Genomic DNA, 26,636 nt, shown 5'->3' with positions numbered 1-26,636 from the left:
GGTGAAGGCCCCCATGGTGCAATAAGTGCTCTTTATAGAAAATTAAACAAGGTCACATTCTGAACACTGGAAGTACGAGTTCAACATAGGGACTGTGAGTTGGAAACAGGGGAGTACAATTCAACCTGTATCATAGTGTATAATGAAGAGGAAAGGGAAAGGGAAATAGAAATTGACTATGTAACTGTTAAAAAAGTTTGGTTATAAAAAGAGAGTTAGAGGCGTATATAGAAGAATAGAAGTGATAAATTATATAGTTTTATTTTAATATTGGAAATATTTTGAAAAATTTAAATTAATTTAATTAAAAAATTTTTTAGTGAGAAGCAGAGGGCGATGCTCTGTCCATCTGAGGCTCTTGCTTTCTTGCAATTGAAGTCATTTTAGCAGTTGAGGTGGAGGCCCGGGAGCCATCCTCAGTGCCCAGGGCCACCTCGCTTAAGCCAATAGAGCCATGGCTGCAGGAGGAGAAGAGAAAGACAGAGAAACAGAAAGAGAGGGAGAAAGTGGAGGGGTGAAGCAGCAGGTGGTTGCTCTTCTGTGTGCCCTGACCGGCAATCGAACTGGGGATTTCCACATGCTGGGCTGGTGTTCTACCTATGAGCCAACTGGCCAGGGCAAAAAAATTAAGATTAATGGGAAAAATCTAACACAAAGTTTGAGAGAGTAACTGATGGAGTCTAGAACTGAAGAGGACAGGACAGCACAGCCACACTGAGAAAAGGGGAAAGCAGGGTTGGCAGTGGAAAGACAATGACATTGTTAATAGATGTGACAGCCAAGTGAGGACGTGCACATGGCTGGAGAGGACGGGAGGAGGCAGAGGGCGGTGTCCACGCCGTAACAGGGACTGCGCATGTGCAGAGAGCCCGTCTTCTCACAGGAGGGACCGTTACAGCACGACGAGCACTGGTCTGAGAAACAGATCATTAGATTGATCTGTGGTTGGAGTTTTGTCAAGCGGATGTGACAGAAGGACAATGACCCAGGGGTTTCATTTATGAGTCATGGGACACTAGACAGTGTTCACCATGGCTCTAAGCAGGAAAGGTCAGGAGTGACGTCAGGAGGGACTGTGGGGTCAGGAGGAAAAAGGGGCCCCAGTGGGAGGGACACACGGGGGAGCAGGAGGAGCTGAGAGACCAGGCGTCACACCTGGGGTTCCCCTGGACATTCCACCCCTGGATGTCCTCCTTTGCCTCCTTAAAGGGAGCGTGCACCACGCGGTTAAAGTCAATCAAGAGGACAAATATTCACCATGTAAATTTCTTAAAGGTAGAAAAGTTTATTCCTCTCAGACAATAATGCTGGAATTGAGCAATACAGAGGTTCCATGATGTTGGTAAAACCCAAGGTCATTTTCCTTTTTCTGCCACCCATGTTAGTTTACATGGTCATAGATGTTATTTTAGTTCCATCCATCATGACATACTATAGCTAGCAGAAAAAGTAAAGGAGAAAAAAAGGACACAATTTTCATTTAAGGACACATTTCAGGGGTCACACAGAATAATTCACCTTATAACACACAGGTCATCATTTAGTCACAGGCAGCAGGGGAGGTGGGAAATCTACCATTTGTGTGAGGGTCTCTAGGTGTGTAATTAGAGGACTCTATAACTAAGGAAGAGGGGACGTTGACATGGAGGACAATCATCAGTCTGTGTGTCAGAGCTTCATCCTGAACCTGAACCAGTAAGGAGAAGGAAACAGTCTATTTGTATCTCACCTGGGAAATGTGATCACCATTGGGACCCAAAGTAAGTATTTCTTATGACAGTAATTGTAGCATAGGAATTACATCAGTCACTTATTTTCCTTCACCTGGGCAGACGGATAGGGAACCTGAGTCCGAGGGCCAGAGCCTGAAAAGAGGTCTCAGGACACCGTGGAAAGTGTTCTTGGGAAAGCTGAATATGTGGGACCCATGTGTCATGTTAAAGAAAGATACATCTCCATCCTCATAATCCAGAAATATCCCCACTTTGAGGGGCTTTTCTCCTACAGTAAGAAGGGTTTCTGGGGAAGTGACTGCCCAGTATTCCCCACTGTAGAGCCTGATGGCCCAGAAGCCATTCTGTGGGGACATGTTGACCCTCCCTTTCCTTGCTACGTTGTGTCTACAAACTCCCAGGTCCCAGGAAAATGCGTTCCCAACCTCCACCTCCCAGTAGCATCTCCCCGAGCTGATGTTCAGCTGACCCAGCACACAGGGAAGGGATTCGAATCTTTGGGTGGAGCCGGGCAGATCTTGTCTCCTTTCTTGCCAGGTCACTCGTCTCCCATTTTCAGACAGGTGGAGGGCAGGATGAGCAGTGGCTGCGTCCAGGGTCATAGTTACTACAAGATAAGTAGATCGTCATGATTTTGAGAAAGGTCTCAGTATATCTGGGCTGGAGGGTTCCCATTCTCTGAGATCTCCTCTGGTCCTGGGTAGATCCAGCTCCTCTCCACCCATCTTTCCCCAAGACCACCCTGCAAGGGCCAGGGTCCCTCCTGCACCATCATAGACTCACCAGCTTTGAACTCTTCTTTTCTCCAATCTGCAAGGAAAAAATGAACATGAGAACTCACCATTTGAACAATAAGTTGTCTCTCTTTCCAGAATATTGTGAGTATAAATTCATTAGGAGATTCCTCAGGATTAATTCAAGAAAACAGTAATCAAAGATAACGCTCTTTCATTTACTAGAGCTTCTTTTACAATCTGAATTATGTGTGATTGGAGATTTGACTTGTCCTTATGCTCTCTTTATCCAACATTCTTACAGGATAAACATCTATAATCTCTTTAGGATGATTGATAGTGCAGTAAGTAGGGCATATGGCAGTGATGGGTAATCTTTTGAGCTTGGTGTGTCAAAATTCACCAAAAAACAAAGCATAACTCAGATGGTCTGTCACTTCAAGAAAAACAGCCTAACCAGATGTCCCAAAACTAGACGCTCTGTGCTGGAGTTCTGTTGTTTTGGCCTACAGACCTCCTGCACAGAGTGTCTACACTACTGTAAATGTTTTATCCTCGGCTACTGCACCTGGCCATGCAGGAATTGAGGATGAAACATCCTTCTTGGCATGTGGCCCCATACTTCTCTGGCATGCGGCCTCATGAGGCCGTGTGTCTTTGAAAATGGCTACCTGTGTCAGTGCTGACACGCGTGTCATAGTTTCGCCATCACGGGTGTATGGTGAGTCAGACTAAGGAGGTTATTTTTGTTGTTTTTTTCTCAAATTTTAGCAAATGCTAACACTTGCTATGATCAAAACACAATGTGAGGTGCAATTAAACAACATAAAAACTGCTGAAATGTAGAGGTTCAAAAACATCTGTTAGAATACTGAGTAATCTACTGAGTTCATAGACAGTATGTTTGATATTTTTTGGTTGTCAGCATTGCGTGCATAGGGTGTGATCACCTAACAAATTCTTTGACAACAAGACTTTCATCATCACATCCCGTGTCACTCACCAGCGTATAATAACGAATTCTTCCAACCTGCAAAAAAACAAAACAGACAGACTTTTACTTTTGTTCCTTCCGTGTTTCTGTCTTTTCCACTTCTTCCTGTCTTTGTAACATTTCTTCTAAATCTCTTGAACTTCCTCTTTCTGTCCTTATTATAATATTCTGTTCTTTCCAGCATGATAATAAATATGCTCATATGTGAGACAGGTTGAAATGCAGAAGCAAAATGTGGGAGGGACAAAGACTGAGTGGAAGGAAGGAAATTCAATGAAGACAGGAAGGAAGAGAGAGGAGAGGAGAAAGAATGTGCTGGATCACGGGTGGTTTGAAGTACAGACAGAATTTTTTGAAGTTTAGGAAGATGATTCTCTCTTTGTTTCTCTGCCAATTATTGACTTTTTGTGTATCTGCAACCTCGCCGACTGCTACAGGGGACGACCCAGAGTGACAAATGAATGGAGCTTTCTGGGAGCAAAGCACTACTCACCAGACTTGTACTGAGCCTTCCTCCTGTCTGAGAGAAAACACACAGAAACACGTATTAGACAGGAGTTCTCAGCCTCCTCAGGAAGATGCAGATAGAGCTGCACATCTGGCAATGTTTCCGTTTGCATATTGGCCAAGTAACGCTCATTTCAGAAGTAATGAAAGAAATCTGTAAAGTTTGTTTCATCTGAAAACTTTACTACAGATTAAGAATGCATGAGATTTTAAATAATTCTTCTGAAAGGGTACTAAAAAAACAATGTAGGGACATCTCAGAAAATAGCCTTAGACTTTAGAGATATATTATTGACTTTACTAAGTGAAAATTTCATGTGTGAAAGACTTTAAAAGAAAAGCAATTTGTTTAATGAATAATTAAATGAATTAAAATAAAAATGAAAGAGGAATAATAACTATGGTCAAAATAAGAAAATGATCAGGTAAAATCATAGACAATATTTATGTACTTAGCAAAACTTGAGAACATGGTCAGGAGAAGTGGACTCGTGAGTCTCAATTTATACCTGACATCAGTTTAACAAAGTGTTAGGAGGACCAGCAAGTGAGGAGCTCATCCTACTCAGCAGCTGTGGAGGGTGGACCCTGGCATTAGGAACTGGGACAACGTCAAGTAGACACAATGGGCTCCGTCTCAGAGCAGATGTGAGGGGCCCACGTTACAGGAAGCTTTCTATGAATGGAAACAACCACATCATCTGTCTAATCCCCTTCACATCACCAAGCTCATGATGACATTGGGGTGTATATCTGGAAGGTAAAAGGCTAAGGATATAGCAAAGGAAAAGAAAAGGAAAAAAGATAAAATATTTATAAAAAGTACACCAGTAAAAAAGTATGTCAGGAAAAGGTTACTCATTTCACTCTGAAGATTTTCCAAAAAGTAAAATGGAAGAAAATAGAAAACCCTTCATGTAAATGTCAAGGAACAGCAACACAGAAAATATAAATATGCTAACAATTTTCATTATACAGACAATCAGCAGCATAAATGTAATTGGGAAAAAATTAAACAAAAATCAGGAAATGAAAAAAATGCAAGGAGCTCATTTTTATCTTAGATAATTGAGAAAAGAGAAGGAATTTTCACAACTGATTGAATGAAAGAAAAATGGCAAAGATGTGGACAGAAAGATAAAAACATTTTATTCTACTCGTAGTTTCTTTATGAAAAGTTTTAAGGCTGTAAGGAATTTAATCAAGATGTCAATGTTATCCTGATAATCGTGTATTGAAATTGAGTTTTAGTTTTGCAAATCTTTCTATGTGAGATTAAACAGGATATCTTTAAGTGTAAAGATTATTTGTATAATTAGTAGTAAACATATGTACAAGACCTGGAGATGTCTGTTTAGAATACGTCACAACCATTGAGAACATGAATAACTCTCAGACTAGGTGCAATCTTTTTGCAAGTCTGATATTTTCTGTCTTAACATTTAACAGAATTACAATAAAATTTAATTTAGTTGTTGGTAGGACTTCAAATTATCTTTGAAAAGCTTTGGTATACTCTCCGATTTTGTCATTTACCTCAGAAGCTTAAAAGAATTTGGTCCTTTATCTTCTATATAAGTAGAGAATTTCTCAGCACATAATTTTTAAAAAAGGAAATGGAAAATAAATGAAATAAAATTGATGTGAATTACTGACTTATGTGTTTGGAGGAAATATAATTTAATACTTGTTAGTGGACCAGCACTAGCCAGTTGTTTCAGTGGTAGAGTGTCAGCCTGGCGTGTGGATGTCCTGGGTTTAATTCCTTGTCAGGGCACACAGGAAAATAACCTATCTGCATCTCTACCTGTCCCCCTCTCACTTCTCTCTCTCTCTGTCTCTCTCTCTCTCTCTTTCTCTTTCTCCCTTCCTCCCTCTTTCTCCTGCAGCCATGGCTTGATTGGAGTGAGTTGGCCGCAGGCACTAAGTATGGCTCCATGGTTTCCATGTCAGGTGCTAAGAAGAGCTCAGTTGCTGAACAATGGAGCAACTCCCTAGATGAGCAGAGCATTGCTATCTAGTGGGCTTTCCAGGTGGATCCCAGTTGGGGAGCATGTGGGAATCTGTCTCTCTGCTTCCTCTCCTCTCAGTAAATAATAATAATAATAATAATAATAATAATAATAATAAGTATTAGTGGATCTAAGCCAGGGGTCTCAAACTCGCAGCCCGCCGAACAATTTTATGCGGCCCGCAGACTAATCCACGAAGTTCAATATATTTTGGATAAAATTAAGTAAGCCTAGGGGCCTACTTGTATTTTTCATTTTTCTAGCATCCTAGCTAGATATTAGCTTAGTTAACAGCAGTTGTGATGCGAACTACAGTTTCTGGTCGTTTTGTGACACTGAGTAAACTGCATGTACGATTGTGCTTGTTGTACTGATTTTTTTTTGTTTTCAACTGCAATGAGAAAAGTGTTGCGTAACAGTTGCCTTTTGTAGACCTAGTGCGGCCCGCCGAATGGCTGTGATCTTGTTCTGCGGCCCACATGCTGAGTTGAGTTTGAGACCCCTGATCTAAGCTAATGCCAAATTATCTGAGCAAAATGTTAGGAGACTATACTTTAAACACTCATTTTATCTCTTTCCAATTACACTGTAGGCTTTGTTGATGTCCCTTTGAAAACTTTCATGCAAATTTCAGGAGATTAGCTCACTTACAGAATTGATATTTTGTAAAAAGACAGTGTCTGTGAGTAGTTACAACTTATAAGATTCACACTTTAATGTACTAGGGCACAAGAAACAGATGGGAGAAGAACAGAGACATAGTGAGCTTCATGCTGGTATTTGCCTTTTTTCCTGTTCACTCGCCCCTAAAAAGCAAAGGAAGGAATAGGCAAGTCATTCTAAGTGAAATCACAAGTGGGGGAAGGGAGGAAAACAGAAATTGGAATCCCTTTTGTAGCTCAGTCTGAAATGCACATTGACCCATATTTATAAGAACTGGGACCATTAGGATTCAGAAGACATCTCATCATCAGAGGGAATGCCATTTTCCCCCATCCCTTATCCAAACGACTAATCGGGAAATAAACTCATGAAGATTTTAGGGCAGAACTTCTGGTATGTGCAATATGAGGCGTTTCTCTGTCATTGGACTATCACCTCTTACAGATAAAAATTGTTTAAGTAATTTAAAATTCATGAAAAAAAGAGCAAAGATGGGATTAGTAATGATTTAAAGAACAAGAAACAAACAAGAAAACATTTTTCCATGAAATATAATACTAAAGGACTGCTCGTCTGAGGAAACTTACCAATTTCTTTCTGAAGTTCTTCTGCAAAAGAAAATAAAAAAGTTTTGTAAATATGGGGGAACAAACACAGACAATTAAGACCAATTGACAATGGCCAATTCAAAGTCAATTGGTAGGACAGATATAATGAGAAAACAGTCAGCAGGAAACAAACCCAAAGTGAAAAACTGGTGAGACACCACTTTTATCCCTAGAAAAGAGAGAAAAATAAATGACATTTCTCAAATGAGTAAATAAAAGAGAAATGTTGGAGAAGTGTCAGAGAGACCACTGAGAGTTTTATCTCTTACATATTTATGAATGGCTTAAGGTACATGACAGTGTACATGGAATTATACAGTAAAGGCGCCTATCTATTCAAAACTGTTTTTGTTGAATAGATGACATGAAATTTGCTCTGTACATTAAAGAGATTTATTCTTAAATTGTGTGTCTACAAATAGAATTGAATACAACTAAATGAAGTTGAATATATTAGCCTGAAGAGTATAATTAAAATTGTCTTTAGAGAGTGAAGATATTAAACTTTGAATGTCTATATTGTTTCCTTTTGAAAACACAACAAGACAGTGGTACTTGTGTCTTCATTTAAGATTTTCAGAATTGAGAGATATATTTGAACTTTCTTTAATATATAAATTCCTTCCAAAAATATTTGATTGGAACTGAAGTTTGCCAATATGATAAGCATGCCATTAAAAATGTAAAAAGGAGAATGCTTAGTAGGGATGGAATTTATATTTAAAGCCAGAAAAAATTATGAAATATATGTAGATAGGTGGGGACACTTGGATTATATGCTTAAAGGCAGTGCAAGTGTGACCATCAAGTTCACACTTGACCAAATGAATGGTGTCAGTTTTTACACAGACTTTGAAAGAACAGCAAACAGGTAGAGAAACTAAACTCAGCAAGCTTGGAATCATCTCTTTCCTCATAATGTTTTGGAGAGGAACAGTTGCATGATTATTGATCTTCACACTTAAAATTACTGACATAGGTTCTACGTTCTCATGGTTCCAAGTAATATCTGTAAAATAATGCCACAAACTTCTTAATGAATCTGCAACAACTCTCTCCAGACAGAGAATGCCCTTGTTTATAGGGAATGGAGACATGAAGTGGAAAAGGAAGGAATGGGAAAGGGTGGAGGCGAGGGAAACAGCAGTGAACATCACTCAATAGCAGAGAATCCGAATACCAAAAACATGGAGTCAGACGACTAGACAGCCAGGAAACATGAGCAGACAGATGACATGGAGATAAGAAGGCAAGGAATACTAAAGACACCCAGTACCAATCGTTTAAAATAGTTCAGGAGTAAAGACAGCAGGAAATTTAGCTTACATATTCTGAAATTTTCTGTTAAACAATGGAAAAATCAATGTACATTTTAAGTGAAAAACCACAAAGAAAATGGAAATTATTGAAAAATGTGCATTTAAATAAATTTTTCAGGATGATTGTGAACACACACAGAGTGGCTCAGAGCTCACTATGAGCAGACATGCTCTAATACAAATTAAAGGGTGACAGAGGGTACATGACTGGGGTGGGGACACATAACCATGTACGAATGGGGTGTAAGAGAACTGTGCACCTGAGATCTGCATGCTTTTATTAACCAAGGTCACCCCAATAAATTCAATATAACATTTAAATTTCAAACAGGAGGGAAAAATGATATTAAATGAATTGTGTCAAATTTTTAAATACTTGCAGATTTCTTAAACGAAGTTATCCTTGACCCCTTTTCACTCTGTCTGTCATATTTAAAATGGTCCTTGGATGCTGCCATATATGTTTGCATTCATTTCTAGCTGCAGTAATGTTGGGGTCCCAGGGCCCCTTGGAAGGTTGATGCCGAGGTTAAAGAATGCAAGTGGAGCCAACGTGGGGGGAGAAACGCAACAAACGCCACAGGGAACTGGACTGTACAAGGTGAGTTTTTATTAGGTAGAGAGGAGATTGTGCATGTGCTCCCTCTTTCTGCTGAGTTAGCTAGTACAGAAGTAGCTGATATAACGATGGGAGCAACCACGCATGCGCTCCCACTTCCGGGTCGTGTCCCACTGGCACAGCGACTGCGCAGGCGCACAGGGCTCTAGCTCACGTGGGACCCCCAGGTACCTTCATTGTACAAAGCTGTTCCCACCGCCGCACGGGAGTTCCTGGAGATGCTCGTGTCGGTCAGCACAGGAGTCAGTGCTCCCTGCGTCTGTCTATTCACAAAGTTTTGTCCACCGTTTATTTCACAAGCTAATTGTGTCTGAGTGTCTGTGTTACGTCAGGACTGAATGAAGCCGAGTGAGTCAGATGAAGGGAAAGAAATGACAGTGAGGGACGTTCTGAGTCGCATGACCCCAGCTGTCCTTGGAGAAAACTTACACCAAATAGATTTAAAACTATCTACATTTCCAGATATCTTAGTGATAAACTTCATTTGGAAAGACTCTGTCTCCTTCATTTCAACCAGAGAAAGAGAGGGGTAATAATGGGAGAAATTAAGCAGCAAATGAAGGTGGTTATCAGGTGGGAAGACTAAGACACTGAGACAATGGCAGATGGTCACTGAGGAGAAGACAAGGAGTAAGGAACAGGAGAAGGAAGGACAGGGGAGGAGGTTATCGGTACTTACGTTTTTCCTGTTCACTCTCAGCTGAAAAGCAAAAGGAAGAAATAAACAACTCATTCCATATGAAAACACAATGTCAGGTAGGACGGAGAACAGAAATGAGCCCCTTTCCTAGTTCACTGTGGAGCACACGGGGACCCATGTCTCTGAAAGCAGGAACCCTGAGGATCCACAGGATATCTCACCCATCAGGGTCAATCAGGACATAAAATGTGGAATGTGTTAGGTCAGAAGTACAGGGATGTGCAATTCTAAACATTCTCATGTCAGCAGACTATCACCTTTTTCAGATTAAAAGACAAAGGTATTTACATGTGAGTCAGAGACTTCACCAGTGATGGGAAGCATACAGTAGAGACGCCCATCTCGACAAAACTGTTTTTGTTGCACTAGTCATATGAAACCTACTCTGTACATTAAAGAGATATATTCCTAAAAATCATTCCCTAGGAATCAAAAATATAATACAAATTGTCATTAGAAAAAGACAATATTAAGCTTTGAATTGAGGTTTTTTTTTGATACATTGCCGTCAGTATTCATTTCTTGTGTCCTTCACATGTTAAGTAGAGTTCAGAGATGTATTACTTTTGAACTCACCTTAAGATATTTAATCCTTCTGCAAATTGTTTATTTTTAAGTGCTTTTGACATTTGAAAACTGTGTCAACAATAGTGGAAAAGAATTAAAAACCTGCATGTTAGGCTATTTTTAAAAGCCAGAAAAATTATGTAAAATATTTAATTTGGAACACCTGGGTCATATGATCAAGGACAGTGGAAGAGGGACGCCCCACTCTCTCACATCTGACCAGTGAGTGATATAAAGTATTTGTCATGCCACAGGCTGTGAAAAGGCAATGGAGAGAGATACAGAATCCTGAATGTTTGGAGTCTTTTCTCTCAAGGGTTTGGAGAAGTATCAATTGCATAGTAATGGTGTTGGGCAAACAAGTGTGTTAGGCTTGCTCTCCTTGTACTTTGCGTGATCGCTGCATGAATGCAGGATAGCACCACGTGTGTATAGTCTGTGTAAGGCTGCAGGTGCTTACACTCAGAGTGGCAGAGTGTAAATTGAAGATTGCCTGCCACCATTGGGAGGGACCATTATTTGCTATTGTTTGCCAGAAGAGGATTCTTTACCCCATCAGCCTGTTTTGCTTGTGAGTCCTGAGAGAGAGAGAGATAGAGAGAGAGAGAAGCAGTTTGCCTTGCCTACTTGCTCATCCACTGTTTTGAGACTCTAATAAACAGAATGGCCCACCATTTTCTGGCTCCATATTTTTGATACTGTCTGCCTGAACCCAATATGAACCTGCTTGGCCACTGCCACTGGCCCAACAAATGGCCACTTAAATTTGGAATACTTGACAGAGGCCCTAAGTTTGGACATTTTCAAAACACACACACACACACACACACACACACAACACCATTTATCTGTCAGCTCGAAACCCTTCATCTCACCAAATTCTTAATGAAAGTGTGGGGATTCTTTTCAAGATGGCTGTAGCCAAATTTACAGGGAAATAGCTGTATAAAATGACAAAAGAGAAATTGGAAAGGATGAAAGGCAAGGGAATAGAAATCAACAGAGCCACAAATGGGAAAAGTTCTGTCTCAAACTTGGGGTGGGGACATTAGTCATCAAGGAGGGGGGCAGGCCAGCAGGAGACACTTGAATAAAAAGGCTGGAAGTATCCAAGGAGACACAAACTAGATGTTTTCAAGGGGATGAAGAGTAAAGGAAAATCATACATTTTACCTAATTTTTTCATGAATGCCTCTGAAAAAGAAAAAAAATTGTCAATGTCAATTTTAAGGGAAAAAACCACAAAGAAAATTCAAATTTACTGATAAATTCAAATTTAAAATTTATCACAACCAAGTGTCAAATGAACACACAAAACACAACAAATCACACTTGCCCCCTTGACAGTTACACAATGACACAGTCCAATATTGTCCACAAGTATTTTACAGTAAATAAAAAGGTGGAAAAAGGAAGTAAAATTACTAAAATACTATAAAATTTTAGAAATATTAGTTTTGCTGCTTAATTTATAAAACAATTGTGTTTTTGAAAACATTTTATTTATTGATATTGTTGAGAAAAGAAATTGGGGGCAGGAGAGAAGCATGTGGGCTCATAGCTGCTTCACTGTAGCTGTAGCTGCTGCCCTGTGTGCCGTGTCCGGGCAAGTCCAGGGTCGAACTGGCCACCTCAGTGTTCCATGTCCACACTCCATCCACATGGCTACCACAGGCCAGGCTAAATTTATTCTTGGTCTATTTGAAATATTTATGTTCCTATAATTCAGTTGTAAGCTTTAGTATGGTCATTGGATACTTTAAACACCTCAGTAAGTCTCACTGCTGCGGCAGCGACATGGTGCAGAGTGGCCACCACACTGTGGAAGGAGCACTGACACACAGCTCCTCCCAGTGACACAGGGTCAGGGGTCTGGGGGCTGCGTCCTCCATGTTCTTTTCCATGGACTGATTTTTAACCACATTGAGTTTGGGTTTTTTATTTAAGTCATTCCTAAATGAAGTTTATCTTAATTCTCATGTGGGGCTGAATTCAGGACAGAGAAAGGATTTAGATTCTCTGACAGAGATTTTGTTCCTCACTGGACCTTACTGTGCCTTTCTCTTAATGAAGTAACAAATATCCAAGCACACACACATGAGACAGGTTCTCTAAACTCTGTAAACCAGCGGCAGCGAAAGTCCTTCATCTGCTAATGGTTGTTCCTGCCACGTGGACAAGTATCCTCTATTCCATAAATAAAGAATATACCTTGAAAATCCATTCCATTGAAATCATCATTATAATTATAAAAATACCTCATGACATGTGATGACATAAAGATTTAAAATAAATAAAAGATTGACAGAGGATCTGTGACTGGGGTGAGAACACATCACCACACACAGAGGAGGTGTGATAGAATTGTGCACCTGAGACCTGCGTGCTTTTATTAACCAAGGTCACCTCAATAATTTTAATGAAACATTAAATATCCATTTAAAATAAGGAAAATAAAGTATATTTAATGTATCCTAAAATTTTAAAAAATATTTGTTCTGATATATATATATATATATATATATATTTTTTTTTTTTTTTTTTTTTTTTTTTTTGTATTTTTCTGAAGCTGGAAACGGGGAGAGACAGTCAGACAGACTCCCGCATGCGCCCGACCGGGATCCACCTGGCACGCCCACCAGGGGCGAGCTCTGCCTACCAGGGGACGATACTCTGCCCCTCCGGAGTGTTGCTCTGTTGTGACCAGAGCCACTCTAGCGCCTGGGGCAGAGGCCAAGGAGCCATCCCCAGCGCCTGGGCCATCTTTGCTCCAATGGAGCCTCGGCTGCGGGAGGGGAAGAGAGAGACAGAGAGGAAGGAGAGGGGGAGGGGTGGAGAAGCAGATGGGTGCTTCTCCTGTGTGCCCTGGCCGGGAATCGAACCCAGACTTCTGCACGCCAGGCCAACGCTCTATCACTGAGCCAACCGGCCAGGGCCTGTTCTGATATATTTTAATAAAATTATTCTTGATCACTTTTCACTATGTGTGAACCAGTATGAAATATCTGTTATACTTAAAATGATCTTTGGACTTGTATATATATAAATTATATCTAATTAGAATCAATGCTAATTGCAGTACCTTCATTGTACAAAGGTGCTACAACCTCTGTACAACAGTTACTGAAAGACTGCTCGTTTAGGTAAACACAGGGTTAGGTTCTTATGTGCGTCTATTCATAACGTCTTTGTCCACCAATTAATTCACCACCTCATTGTATCTGAGTGTCTGTTTTAACTCAGGCCTGAATGCAGCTGAGTGAATCAGATGAAGGGGAAGACACAATAGTGAGGGAGGTTCTGAGTCAAGTGTCCTGAGCTGTCCTTGGAGAAAACTTGCACTCAGAAACTTTAAATGTACCTAAACTTCCAGATATCTGATTGATAAAATTCATGTGACAGAAAGATTTTGCGTTCTTGATTGCAACAACAAGAAATATGGTGGTGTGAAATGGGAGAAACTGAAAGGCAAATGAAGACGGGGAGTCAGAGTTAAAAGACCAAGTGACTGCAACAACAAGTACAGGGTCATTCAGAGTTGAAGAGAAGGGAGTAAGGAACAGATGAGGGAATGACAAGGGGAGGAGGTGAGCGGTGCTTACCTTTGTTGGTTTCATTCTTGGCTGAAAAATAAAAGGAAGAAATAAACAACTCATTCCCAGTGAAAACACAATATTGTGTACAAAGGAGAACAGAAATAGGCCCCTTTCATAAGTTCATGCTAGAGTGCATACTGACCCGTATTTGTGAAAGTAGGAACCATAACGTTTCAAAGGACACCTCACCCATCGAAGCAACACTTTTTTTTACCTCCCCAGTCTGTTGTGCACAAAAAAATAAGTCAGGAAATAAAACAATTAGGTCAGAAATTCTGGCATGTGTAATACTAAGCTTTCCTGTGTCACTGAACTATCATCTTTTTTAGCTTAAAAAACAAACATATTCACATATGAGACAGGGACTGAACCAGTGATGAGGAAATGTAGAGTGGAGGCGCCCCACTCCATAAAACTGGTTTTGTTACACTGGTCATATGACACCTGCTCCATACATACGTCATTTGATAATGGTGTCAGCATAATGCCAATGAATAAATACCGGGTGTGGTTGGATGTTTTTAAAAGAACAGTTGGGTCATATGTTCAAGGACAGTGGACGAGGGATGCCCCCATCTCTCACATCTGACCAGTGAATGATACAAGGTATTTATCATGACACAGGCTGTGAGAAGACAATAGAGAGAGACACTGAATGATGACAGTTTGGAGTCTTTTCTCTCAAAGGTTTAGGGAAGTATTAATTACATAGTAATGGGCCCTCAAACTTGGAATACTTGAGAGATGTGTTAAGTTTGAATGTATTCCAGAAATACGCACACATATATTCTCTTTATAAACACACTAATATAAACCTATAACATATGTGTACATTAAAATTCTCGTATCTGTCAGCTTTATACCCTTCGTGTCACCAATGTCTTAATGAAACTGAGCAAATTTTCTGTAAGAGCAGTCAATGTTTACAGGGAAATAATTGTGTGAAATGAAAAGAGAAAGAAAGGGAAAGTGTGAAAGGTAGAAAATAGAAATGGACAGACTCACAAAGGGGAGAAGCGCTGTCTCAGAATCAGGGTGAGGACAGCGGACATCTAGGAGGAGGACAGGCCAACGGAGGCACTTGGATAAAATGGCTGGAAACATCAATGGGAGACAAAACCCAGAAGTTTTCCAGTAGATTAAGAGTAAATTAATATCAGTAATTTTACCTATCGTTTTATTAACGTATCTTGAAAAAGAAAAAAAAAGAAAAGGTTTATGTTAATATTGTGTAAAACAACCACAAAGAGAATTATAATTTACAGATAAATTAAAATTAAAATTAGGTTAATTTCAGATGAACACAGAAACACACGTCAAATCATACATGCTCTCCCAAAACACACACCTACACAGTGGATCACAGCTCACTATTTTCTGCAGCTGTTCAACAGTAAATAAAAACGTTGAAAAGTGAGTAAATTTAGTAAAATAATATGTTTTCAAAATATTAGTTTAGGTGTTTACTTTATAAATAATTGTTTTAATGACAATATTTTAGTTATTAATATTACATAGAGAAGGGATGAGAGGCAGGAGGGAAGCATGTGGGCTCATAGCTGCTTCACTGTAGCTGTAGCTGCTGCCCTGGGTGCCGTGTCCAGGCAAGTCCAGGGTCGAATTGGCCACCTCAGTGTCCCAGGTCCACGCTCTGTCCACTGAGCCAGGCTAGGCTAAAATAGTGTTGGTCTATTTTTGAAATATTTATGTTTCTTTGATTCAGTTTGTTATCTTTAGTATGATCATTGGATTCTTTTAAACACATCAGTGAGTCTCACTGCTGCGGCAGCGACATGGTGCAGAGTGGCCACCACACTGTGGAAGGAACACTGACACACAGCTCCTCCCAGTGACACAGGCTCAGGGGTCTGGGGGCTGCGTCCTCCATGTTTTTACCCAGGGATTGATTTTTAACCCCGCGGTATTTATTTGCGCATCTATCTGTTTCAACTCTTTCCTGAGAGAAGAATATCTGAATCCTCATGGGTGCTGAATTCAGGGGAGAGACAGGAGTGTGATTCTCTGACAGAGATTCTGTTTCTCACTGGACCTTACTGTGCCTTTCCCTTAGCTGAGAAAATAATATCTAAGCATACGTATATGGAAGAGGTTTTTTATGCACTGTTAAGAAGTCACAGCAAGAGCGTTACATTTGCTAATGATTGTTTCTGCTACGTGGCCAAGTCACTTATACTTCATGAATAAAGAATATATCTTCACAGCCTCTCCAGCACTTATTACCTGTCTTGTTGATAATAGCTAATCTAACAGGTGTGAGGTGGTATTTCATTGTAGTTTTGATTTGCATTTCTCTAATAGCTAGTGAAGATGAGCATCTTTTCATATATCTGTTGGCCATTTGTATTTCTTCCTGGGAGAAGTGTCTGTTCATGTCTTCCTCCCCATTTTTTTTTATCATATTGTTTGCTTATTTGTTGTTGAGTTTTGTGAGTTCTTTATATGTTTTGCATATTAGCCTCTTATCTGAGCTGTTGTTCAAAAATACCATCTCCCATTTAGTTGGTTGTTTGTTTTGTTGTCAGTTTCTCCTGCTGAGCAGAAGCTTCTTAGTCTGATGTTGTCCCATTCATTTATCTTTGCCTTCACTTCCCTTGCCTTTGGAGTTCAATTCATAAAATGTTCTGTATGATCAAGGTCCATGAATTTAGTACCTATGTTTTCTTCTATGTATTTTATTGTTTCAGATATTATTTTTAGGTCTTTGCTCCATTTTGAATTAATTTCTGTACAAGGGAACAAAATTTAGTCGAGTTTCATTCTTTTACATGTGGCTCTCCAGTTTTCCCAGCACCATTTATTGAATAGGTTTTGTTTTCCCCATTGTGTGTTGTTGGCCCCTTTATCAAAGATGATTTGACCATATACATGTGGTTTTATTTCTGGGCTTTCTATTCTGTTCCATTGGTCTGAGTGCCTATTTTTCAGCCAATACCATGCTGTTTTGATTATTGTGGCTCTGTAATATAATTTGAAGTCAGGCATTGTAATGTTCCCAGGTTAATTTTTTTCCCTTAGGATTAGTTTGGCTACTTGAGGTTTTTTATGGTTCCATATAAACCTGATATTTTTTTTCCATTTATTTAAAAAATGACATTGGAATATTGATAGAAATTGCATTAAATTTATATATTGCTTTGGGTAATATGGTCATTTTAACTATATATATATTTATTCTCCCTATCCAAGAACAAGGAATATTTTTTCTATTTCAATGTATCTTTTTCGATTTCCTTTAACTATGCTTTGTAGTTTTTATTATATAGGTCCTTTACATTCTTTGTTATGTTTATTCCTAGGTATTTTATTTTTTTATTGCAACTGTAAAAGGGATTATTTCTTTGAGTTCATTTTCTGAAGTTTCATTGTTGGCATATAAGAGTGAAATAGAGTTCTCTATGTTAGTTTTTTATCTTATGACCTTCCTATATTGGTTTATTGTTCCTAATAGTCTTTCTGTGGAGTCTTTGGGGTTTTCTCTATACAGGATCATATCATCTGCAAACAGTGAAACCTTTACTTCTTCTTTCCCAACATGAATGCCTTTTACTTCTTTCTCTTGTCTGATTGCTCTGGCTAGAACTTCCAGCACTATGTTGAATAAGAGTGGAGAGTGAGCAGCCTTGTCTTGTTCCTGATTTTAGAGGAAAAGTTTTCAGTTTTTTGCCATTTAATATTATGTTAGCTGATGGTTTGTCATAAACGGACTTTATTATGTTGAAATATTTTTCTTCTATACCCGTTTTGTTGAGTGTCTCATTAACTGTTGGTGAGAATGTAAAGTAGTACAACCATTAGGGAAGAAAGTATGGTGGTTCCTCAAAAACTTAAAAATAGAACTACCATATGACCAAGCAATCCCTCTATTGGGTATATACTCCTAAAACTCAAAATCATTGGTAGGTAAAGACACATGCAGCCCCGTGTTCATTGCAACATTGTTCATAGTGGCCAAGACATGGAAACTATCAAAAAAGACCTTCAATAGAAGATTAGATAAAGAAGATGTGGCACATATATACTATGGAATACTACTCAGCCATAAGAAATGATGACATAGGAACATTTGTGACAATGTGGATGAACTTGATAACATTATAATGAGTAAAATAAGTAAATCAGAAAAAACTAAGAACTGTATGATTTCATACATAGGTGGGACACAAAATTGAGACTTACGAACATAGATAAAAGTGCAGTGCTTACCAGGGGGAGAGGAAGGGAGGAGAGGGAGGGTTGGTGGAAGTGAGGGGCATAAAGAAAACCAGAAAACCAGATAGAAGGTGACGGAGGACTTTTTGACTTGGGGTGATGGGTAAACAACATAATCAAATGTCAAAATGACCTGGAGATGTTTTTCTTTAAATCTGTGTGCTCTAGTTGAACAATGTCATCCCGTTAAAATTAATTGTCTAAATAAAACTAAGAAAAAGAATATATCTTGAAAATTAATTCTACTGACATCATCACTACAATTTAAAAAATACCATGTGCATGTGCAGACATCAAGATTTATAATAAATTAGAGGGTGACAGAGGGATATGTGAGTGGGGCGGGAGACACACTGCCACACACAGATGAGGTGTGATAGCATTGTGCACTCGAGATCTGTGTAGTTTGTTAACCAAAGTCATCCCAATAATTTAAATAAAACATTAAAAAATCCTTTAAAAAGGAAAAATAAAGCAAATTTAATAAGTTCTGTAAAATTTTAAATATATTTATTTGATATTTTATAATAAAATTATTTTGATCCCTTTTCACTCTATGTGGAGCACTTTGAAATATTCGTTATATTTAAAATGGTCTTTGGATGTTTTTATATATGTATATATAAATATATATGTTTGTGTTCCTTTTTAAAAATTTTTTTTAATTCATTTTAGAGAGGAGAGAGAGAGAGAGAGAAAGAGAGAGAGAGAGAAGGGGGGAAGAGCAGGAAGCATCAACTCCCAGGTGCCTTGACCAGACAAGTGCAGGGTTTTGAACTGGCGACCTCAGTGTTCCAGGTTGATGCTTTATCCACTGCGCCACCACAGGTCAGGCTGTGTTCCATTGTTTGCTTGTTTGTTTTTTTACTGAAACAGAGAGAGTCAGAGAGAGGGATAGATAGGGACAGACAGACAGGAATGGAGAAAGATGAGAAGCATCAATCATCAGTTTTTTGTTGCGACACCTTAGTTGTTCATTAATTGTTTTCTCATATGTGCCTTGACCATGGAGCCACAGGAGACTGAGTGACCCCTTGCTTGAGCCAGCGACCTTGGGTCTGAGCCCGTGAGCTTTTACTCAAACCAGATGAGCCCGTGCTCAAGCTGGCGACCACAAAGTCTCGAACCTGGGTCCTCGGCATCCCAGTCCGATGCTCTATCCACTGCGTCACCGCCTGGTCAGGCTGTGTTCCATTTATTTATAGCACCCACACTGTACAAAGTTGGAACAACCACAGTACAACATTTACTGAAAGACAGCTCATACGGGTTATTACAGGATTAGATTCCTATGTGCGTCTATGCACAACGTATTTGTCCACCAATTAATTTGCAAACTTATTGTATCTGAGTGTCCATTTTAACTCAGGGCTGAATGAAGCTGAGTGAATCAGATAATGGGAAAGAAATGACAGTGAGGGAGGTTCTGTACTAAAGCAGCTGAGCTGTCCTTGGAGAAAACTTACACTCAGAAACTTTAAAAGTACCTAAACTTCCAGATATCCTTTTGTTAAATTCATCTGACAGAAAGGCCCTGTCTCCTTGGTTGCAACATATGGTAAATGTTGGGTAATAAGATGGCTTGTCAGAGTTGAAAGACCAAGACACTGAGACAATTGTAGATGGTCACTGAGAGAGAAGACACGGAACAAGGAACAGGTGAGGGAAGGACACAGGGAGGAGGTTATCAGTACTTTCTTTTCTCCTGTTTACTCTTGGGCTGAAAAGTAAGTGGAAAAAACACAAATCATTCCAGGTGAAAAGACAATATCAGATAAGAAAGAAAACAGAAATCAGCCCCCAGTCCTAGTTCACTCTTGAGTACACATTGACCCATATTAGTAAATGTAGGAATCATGATGTTTTAAAAACCATCTCACCCATTGGAGTCAGTGCTTTTTTCCCTGCCCTGTCTCTTGTGCACAACATACTAAGTCAAGAAATTAAACAAAGAAGGAACTACATCAGAAATGCTGGGATGTGAAATACTAAGTAACCCCATGTCACTGGACAAGCATCTTTTTCAGATTAAAAAGAAACGTAGTTATAAATAAGGCAGGGACTTAGCCAGTCATGAGGAAGTGTACAGTAGAGACGCCCATCTCGACAAACTGTATTTGAAGCAGTAGTCATGTGACACCTGCTCTGTATATTAGAGAAACAAATTCCTTAGACCAATCCTAAGGGAAAATAATATAATTGTAATTGTCATTAAAAGAAAACAATCTTAAACTCTGATTGATTAAATTTTCTTTTTTCTGGATCATTGTGTTCAATAATTTTTTGCACCCTTCACACAAGATGTACATGTCAGAAATGTGTCACTTTTCCACCCGTCTTAAGACACTTCATCTTTTTGCAAATTGTTTACTTTTAAGTGCCATTTCTCATTAGATAATAATGTCAGCATAATGCCAAAGAATTAAAAACAGGTATGGATGGATATTTTATATTGTATGAAAAAATCATGTAAAAAATTTAGTTAATTTGGAATTCCTGGGTCATATGATCAAGGACAGTGGAAGAGGGACTCCCCATTCTGTCACATCTGACCAGTGAATGATACAAGGTATTTATCATGACACAGGCTGTGAAAAGACAATGGACAGAGACACTGAATGCTGACAGTTTGGAGTCTTTTCTCTCAAGGGTTTGGAGAAGTATTAATTGGTAATAATGAGATCTAAAACTTGAAATACTTGAAAGAGTTCTTAATTTTAAACATTTCCCAGAAATATATACATGTATATTCATATATGTATACACTAATGTAAACCTATAATGTATGTATATATTAAAAATTATATATCTGTCACCTTAACACCCTTTGTCTCACCAATGTCTTAATGAAACTGAGTCAATATACTGTGAGACTGAAGCCGCCAATGTCTACAGGGAAATGATTGTGTAAAATGAGAATGAAGGAAGGGAAAGGAGGGAAGGTAGGAAACAGAAATGGACAGAGCCCCACACAGAAGAAGTGCTATTTCAGAATCAGGGTCTGGACAGTTGACATCCAGGAAGAGGACAGGCTAATGGAAAGCAATTGGATAAAAAGGCCAGAAATTGCAAAGGGAGAAATAAATCGAATATTTTCAAGTGGATCAAGAGTAAAGGAATATCAATAATTTTACCTATTGTTTCTTTATATTCCTCTGAAAAAGAAAAAAAGAAAAAGTCAATGTCAATTTAATGGGAAACAACTACAAAGAGAATTCAAATTTACTGATATATTTAAATTCAGAATTAACCTGACTACAGTTCAGATGAACACACACACACACACACACACACACATCACTCCTACCAACCATAGGCACAGCTACACACAGGCTCAGAGCTCACTATTTTTCACAGGTATACTGCTTTAAAAAATGGTGGAAAATGAAGTTAATTTAGTAAAATAACATAAAAATTAAAAAGTATTACTTTTTCTTGTTAATTAATTTATAAAATAATTGATTTTCTGGAAAGATTTAATTTATTACTATTTCATACAGAAGTGGTGCGAGTCAGGAAAAAAGCATATGGACTCAGAGCTACATCACTTTAATTGTATGTTGTTCCTTTGGGTGACGTGTCCTGGGAAGCCCACGGTCAAACTGGCAACCTCAGTGTTCCAGGTTCACGATCTATCCACGGGGCCACCAGAGGCTAGGCTGAAAATATTCTTGGTCTATTTGAAATATGTATACTTCTGTTACTCTGTTTGTTAGCTTTATATGGTCATTGGATGCTTTAAACACATCAGTGAGTCTCACTGCTGCGGCAACGACATCGTGCAGAGTGGCCACCACACTGTGGAAGGAGCACTGACACACAGCTCCTCCCAGTGACACAGGGTCAGGGGTCTGGGTGCTTCATCCTCTATGTTTTTGGCCACGGGTTGATTTCTACCCACACTGTGATTGAGAATCTGTTTTATCACATTCATGAATGAAGAATATCTTAATACTCATGGGTGCTGAATTCAGGAGGGACACAAGACTGGGATTCTCTGATGGAGATTCTATTTCTCACTGGACCTTACTGAGCCTTTCTCTTAACCTAGAAACAAATACAGAAGCACACACACATGAGACAGGATTTCTGCACACTGTAAAGAAGCGGTAACAGAAGCGTTCCACCTGATAATGGTTGTTTCAACCACGTGGACAAGTCTTGTCTATCCCATGAATAAAGAATATACCTTGAAAATCCATTCACCTGAAATCATCAGTACTACTTTAAAAATACCATGTGACATATGGGGACATAAAGATTTAAAATAAATAACAGAAAAACAGAAGGATACATGACTGGTGTGTTTCAGAATGGTGTGCCTGAGACCTGCATACTTTTATTTACCAACATCACGCCAGTAAACTCAATAAAACATTAAAAAGATCTTTAAACAGGAGAAATAAAGCATATTGTAAAAATTATGTAAAATTAAAATTTTTTTTTTGTTAATTTTTAATAAAATCATTTTTGCATACCCCTCACCCAAAGACAGATTGTCTTCTGTCACCTTCTCTCTGGGTGAGGGGTTTGCAACATAATCAAATGTCAAAATATTCTGGAGATGTTTTCTCTGAACATATGTACCCTGATTTATCAATCTCACCCCATTAAAATTAATAAAAATAAAAATAATAAATATAAGAATATCTTAATCCCCCCAAAATTATTTTTGATTATATTTCACTCTATTTGAACCACTCTGATATATTTGACAAATTTAATGTCTTTGGATGTTTCTATACATGTATGTATTCCATTATAATTCAGTACCTTCAATGTACAAAGTTGCTACAACCATTGTATAAAGGTTGATGAAAGACTGCTCGTATAGATAAGTCCAGGTTAGGTTCTTATGTGCATCTATCACAGCATTTTTGTCCACCTATTAATTTTCAGTCTTATGGTATTTGAGTGTCTATTTTAACTCAGGCTTGAATGAAGCTAAATGAATCAGATGAAGGGAAAGAAATGACAGTGAGGGAGGTTCTGGATCAAATGACCTGAGCTGTCCTTGGAGAAAACTTACACTCCAAAAATTGAAAAGTACTTAGACTTTCAGATATCTTATTGATAAAATTAATTTGACTGAAAGGCTCTAATTTCTTGATGCAACAACAAGACAATTGGAGGGGTAATAATGGGAGAAACTGAACAACAATTGAAGACAGGGAATCAGAGTTGGAAGAACAAGACTCTGAGACAATAGTGAGATGATCATTCAGACGAAGACAGTGGTTTAAGTGAGAGATGAGAAAATGACAGGAGAGGAGGTTACCATACTGACCTTTCTGCTGCTCACTCTCAGGTAAAAGGGAAAAGGAAGAAATAAACAACCCATTCCAATTGAAAAGAGACTTTCTGGTAGGAGGGAGAACAGAAATGTGCCCTTTCATAGCTCACTGTGGAGCACACGGGGACTCATGTCTGTGAAAGCAGGAACCCTGAGGATCCAAAGGACACCTCACCCATCAGAGTCAGTGCTGTTCTCCCTCCCCTGTCCCTTGTGCACAAGATCAGTCAGTAAATAAAATGATGATGGAGTTAGGTCAGAAAGTTTTGGATGTACAATACTCATCATTCCTCTGTTAAGGGAATATCACTTTTTTTCAGATTAAAAAACAAGCATATTCACATAGGAGACGGGGACTTAACCAAGTGATGAGGAAGTGAACAGTAGAGGAAACCTTCATGACAAAACTGGATTTATTACACTAGTCATATAGAATCTGCTCTGCACAGTAGAGAGATATATACACCAAGATCATTCCAAAGAAAATATAATTGGAATTCTGTTTAGGAAAAGACAATATTAAGCTTTGAATGATGAAATTTTCTTATTTTTAAAGCATTGCGGTCAATACTATTTCCTACCCCCTTCACACAGAAAGTACAGGTCAGAGATGGTTCACTTTTCCACGTGCCGTATGACATGTCCTCCTTTTGAACACTGTATATTTTTAAGTGTACTTTGTCATTTGATATTAGTTTCAAAATAAAGCTTAAGAATAAAAAATGGGCATGGTTGGATATTTTTAAAGTCCAGGAAAAATTATATAAAGTATTTAATTAAATACCTTGGAATACATAGGTCACATGATGAAGGACAGTGGAAGAGGGATGCCCCACTCTCTCACATCTGACCAGACCAGTGAATGATACAAGGTATTTATCATGCCACAGGCTTTGAGGAGACAATGGACAGAGACAATAGATGCTAAAAGTTTGGAGTCTTTTCTCTCAAGAATTAGAAGAAGTATTAATTGCATAGTAATGGGCCCTCAAACTTGGAATACTTGACAGAGGTCTTAAGTTTGAGTATTTTCCAGAAATACATACTTTTATATTCATATGTCTATACATGCTAATATAAACCTGTGACATATGTATACATTAAAATTCTCACATCCATCACCTTAACACCCTTCATCTCACCAATGTTTTAATGAAACTGAATCAATTTACTGCAAGCCTGAATCCACCAATGTCTGCTGGGAAATGATTCAGTAAAATAAAAAAGAAGGATGGGGAAAGAATGGAAGGTAGGAAAGAGAAATGGACAGAGTTCCAAATAAAAGAAATGCTTTCTCAAAATCAAGTAGGGGGAGCCCTGGCCAGTTGGCTCAGTAGTAGAGCATTGCTCCAGAGTATGGAAGTCCTGGGTTCGATTCCTGGCCAAGGCACACAGGAGAAGCACCCATCTGCTTCTCCACCCTTCCCTCTCTCCTTCCTCTCTGTCTCTCTTTTCCCCTCTCACAGCCAAAGATCTATTGGAGAAAAGTTGGCCCAGGTGCTGAGGAGGGCTCCATGGCCTTCGTCTCAAGCACTAGAATGAGTCCAATTACAGCTAAGCAATGCCCAGATGGGCAGAGCATCGCCCCCTGGTGGGCAATCCGGGTGGATCCCAGTGGGTCACATGCAGGAGTCTGTCTCTACCTACCTACCCGCTTCTAACTTCGGGAAACAAAATCAAGTAGGGGACAGTTGACATCTAGGAGGAAGAAAAACCAATGGAAGGTACTTTGATAAAAAGGCCAGCAATGTCAAAGGTTAAAATAAACCAGATGTTTTCAATTGGATCAAGACTAAAGAAATATCAATAATCTTACCTATTTTTTTCTCCAATTTATCTGAAAAAGAAAAAAGAATTTAAAGTCAATTTTATGGGAAACAACCACAAAGAGAATTCAAATTTATTGATAAATTTAAATTTACCCTCACCACATTTCATATGAACACACAGACACACAGTAAATCACACATGTTCCCTACATCTTACATGGATTCAGAGCTCACTATTGTCCACATTATACTACAGTAAATAAAAAGGTTGAACAGATTTAATTTAGTAAAATATTATAAAATTTAAAAAATATTGGTTTTTCTGTTTAACTTATTAAAAAAACTGTTTTTTTTTAAAAGATTTAATTTATGACTATGCCATAGAAGAGGGGTGGGAGGGAAGTGTGTGGACTCATAGCTGCTTCACTGTAGCTGTAGCTGCTGCCCTGTGTGCCATGTCTGGGCAAGCCCAGGGTTGACCTGGCAACCTCAGTGTTCCAGGTCCACGCTCTGTCCACGGGGCCACCACAGGATAGGCTAAAAATATTCTTGTGCTATTTGAAATAGTCATGTCTCGCTTATTCCATTTGTGAGCTTAGTATGGTCATTGGATGCTTTAAGAACATCAGTGAGTCTCACTGCTGCAGCAGCGACATCGTGCAGAGTGGCCACCACACTGTGGAAGGGGCACTGATACACAGATCCTCCCAGTGACACAGGGTGAGGGGGTCTGGGTCCATGTTTTTGTACATGGGTTGATTTTTTATCATACTGTTTTTAAGTTTCTGTTTTTAACTCATTCCTGAATGAAGAATACCTTAATACTCATGGTGCTGAATTCAGGGGAGGAACAGGACTGGGATTCTCTGATGGAGATTTTGTTTCTCCCTTGACCTTACTTTGCCTCTCCGTTAACCAAGAAACAAATTTCCAATCGCAAACACGAGATAGGATTTCCACACACGGTAATGAAGAGGGAGCAAAAGCATTCCATCTGCTATTGGTTGTTTCTGTCATGTGGACAAGTCTCGTCTATTTCATGAATAAAGAATATACTTTGGAAATCCATTTTACTGAGATCATCACTACAATTAGAAAAATACCATTTGACATGTGGCAAAATAAAGATTTAAAATAAATAAAAGGTTTTATGCCGTTTAATAGGATGTTGGCTGATGGTTTATCATATATGGCCTTTATCATGTTGAGATATTTTCCTTCTATACCCATTTTGTTGAGAGTCTTAAACATAAAATTGTGTTGTATTTTTATCAAAAGCCTTTTCTGCATCT

At 38.8% G+C, this 26,636-nt stretch overlaps 2 protein-coding genes across 2 annotated transcripts in view; both read right to left on the bottom strand.

Moving 5' to 3' along the window:
• The window catches only part of LOC136319150 (uncharacterized), a 348,276-nt gene that overhangs the window by 242,113 nt on the left and 79,527 nt on the right, over positions 1 to 26,636 (bottom strand). The gene's annotated exons all lie outside the window — the stretch shown is intronic.
• Positions 1,278 to 25,403, bottom strand: LOC136324308 (butyrophilin subfamily 1 member A1-like). The gene is made up of 10 exons (XM_066257027.1): positions 25,392 to 25,403; positions 21,417 to 21,437; positions 14,059 to 14,079; positions 11,630 to 11,650; positions 9,869 to 9,889; positions 7,231 to 7,251; positions 3,955 to 3,981; positions 3,471 to 3,497; positions 2,517 to 2,543; positions 1,278 to 2,340 (listed from the first exon to the last, which is right to left on the bottom strand). Exons 4-10 carry the CDS (start codon positions 11,640 to 11,642, stop codon positions 1,811 to 1,813), a joined length of 666 nt encoding a protein of 221 aa, XP_066113124.1. The 5' UTR covers positions 11,643 to 11,650; positions 14,059 to 14,079; positions 21,417 to 21,437; positions 25,392 to 25,403; the 3' UTR covers positions 1,278 to 1,810.

The sequence above is a fragment of the Saccopteryx bilineata genome, chromosome 1, assembly GCF_036850765.1.
Source record: "Saccopteryx bilineata isolate mSacBil1 chromosome 1, mSacBil1_pri_phased_curated, whole genome shotgun sequence".
NCBI lineage: Eukaryota > Metazoa > Chordata > Mammalia > Chiroptera > Emballonuridae > Saccopteryx > Saccopteryx bilineata.
This window is presented reverse-complemented; position numbering and strand designations above follow the sequence as displayed.

What these genes read in the sequence shown, in the direction of transcription:
- LOC136324308 (XM_066257027.1), bottom strand. An exon ending in TGAGAGTGAACAGGAAAAAC is followed by an intron (nt 7,252 to 9,868) that starts GTAAGTACCGAT and finishes TTTCTTTTGCAG; the next exon opens with AAGAACTTCAGAAAGAAATT. An exon ending in AGAACTTCAGAAAGAAATTG is followed by an intron (nt 3,982 to 7,230) that starts GTAAGTTTCCTC and finishes GTTTTCTCTCAG; the next exon opens with ACAGGAGGAAGGCTCAGTAC.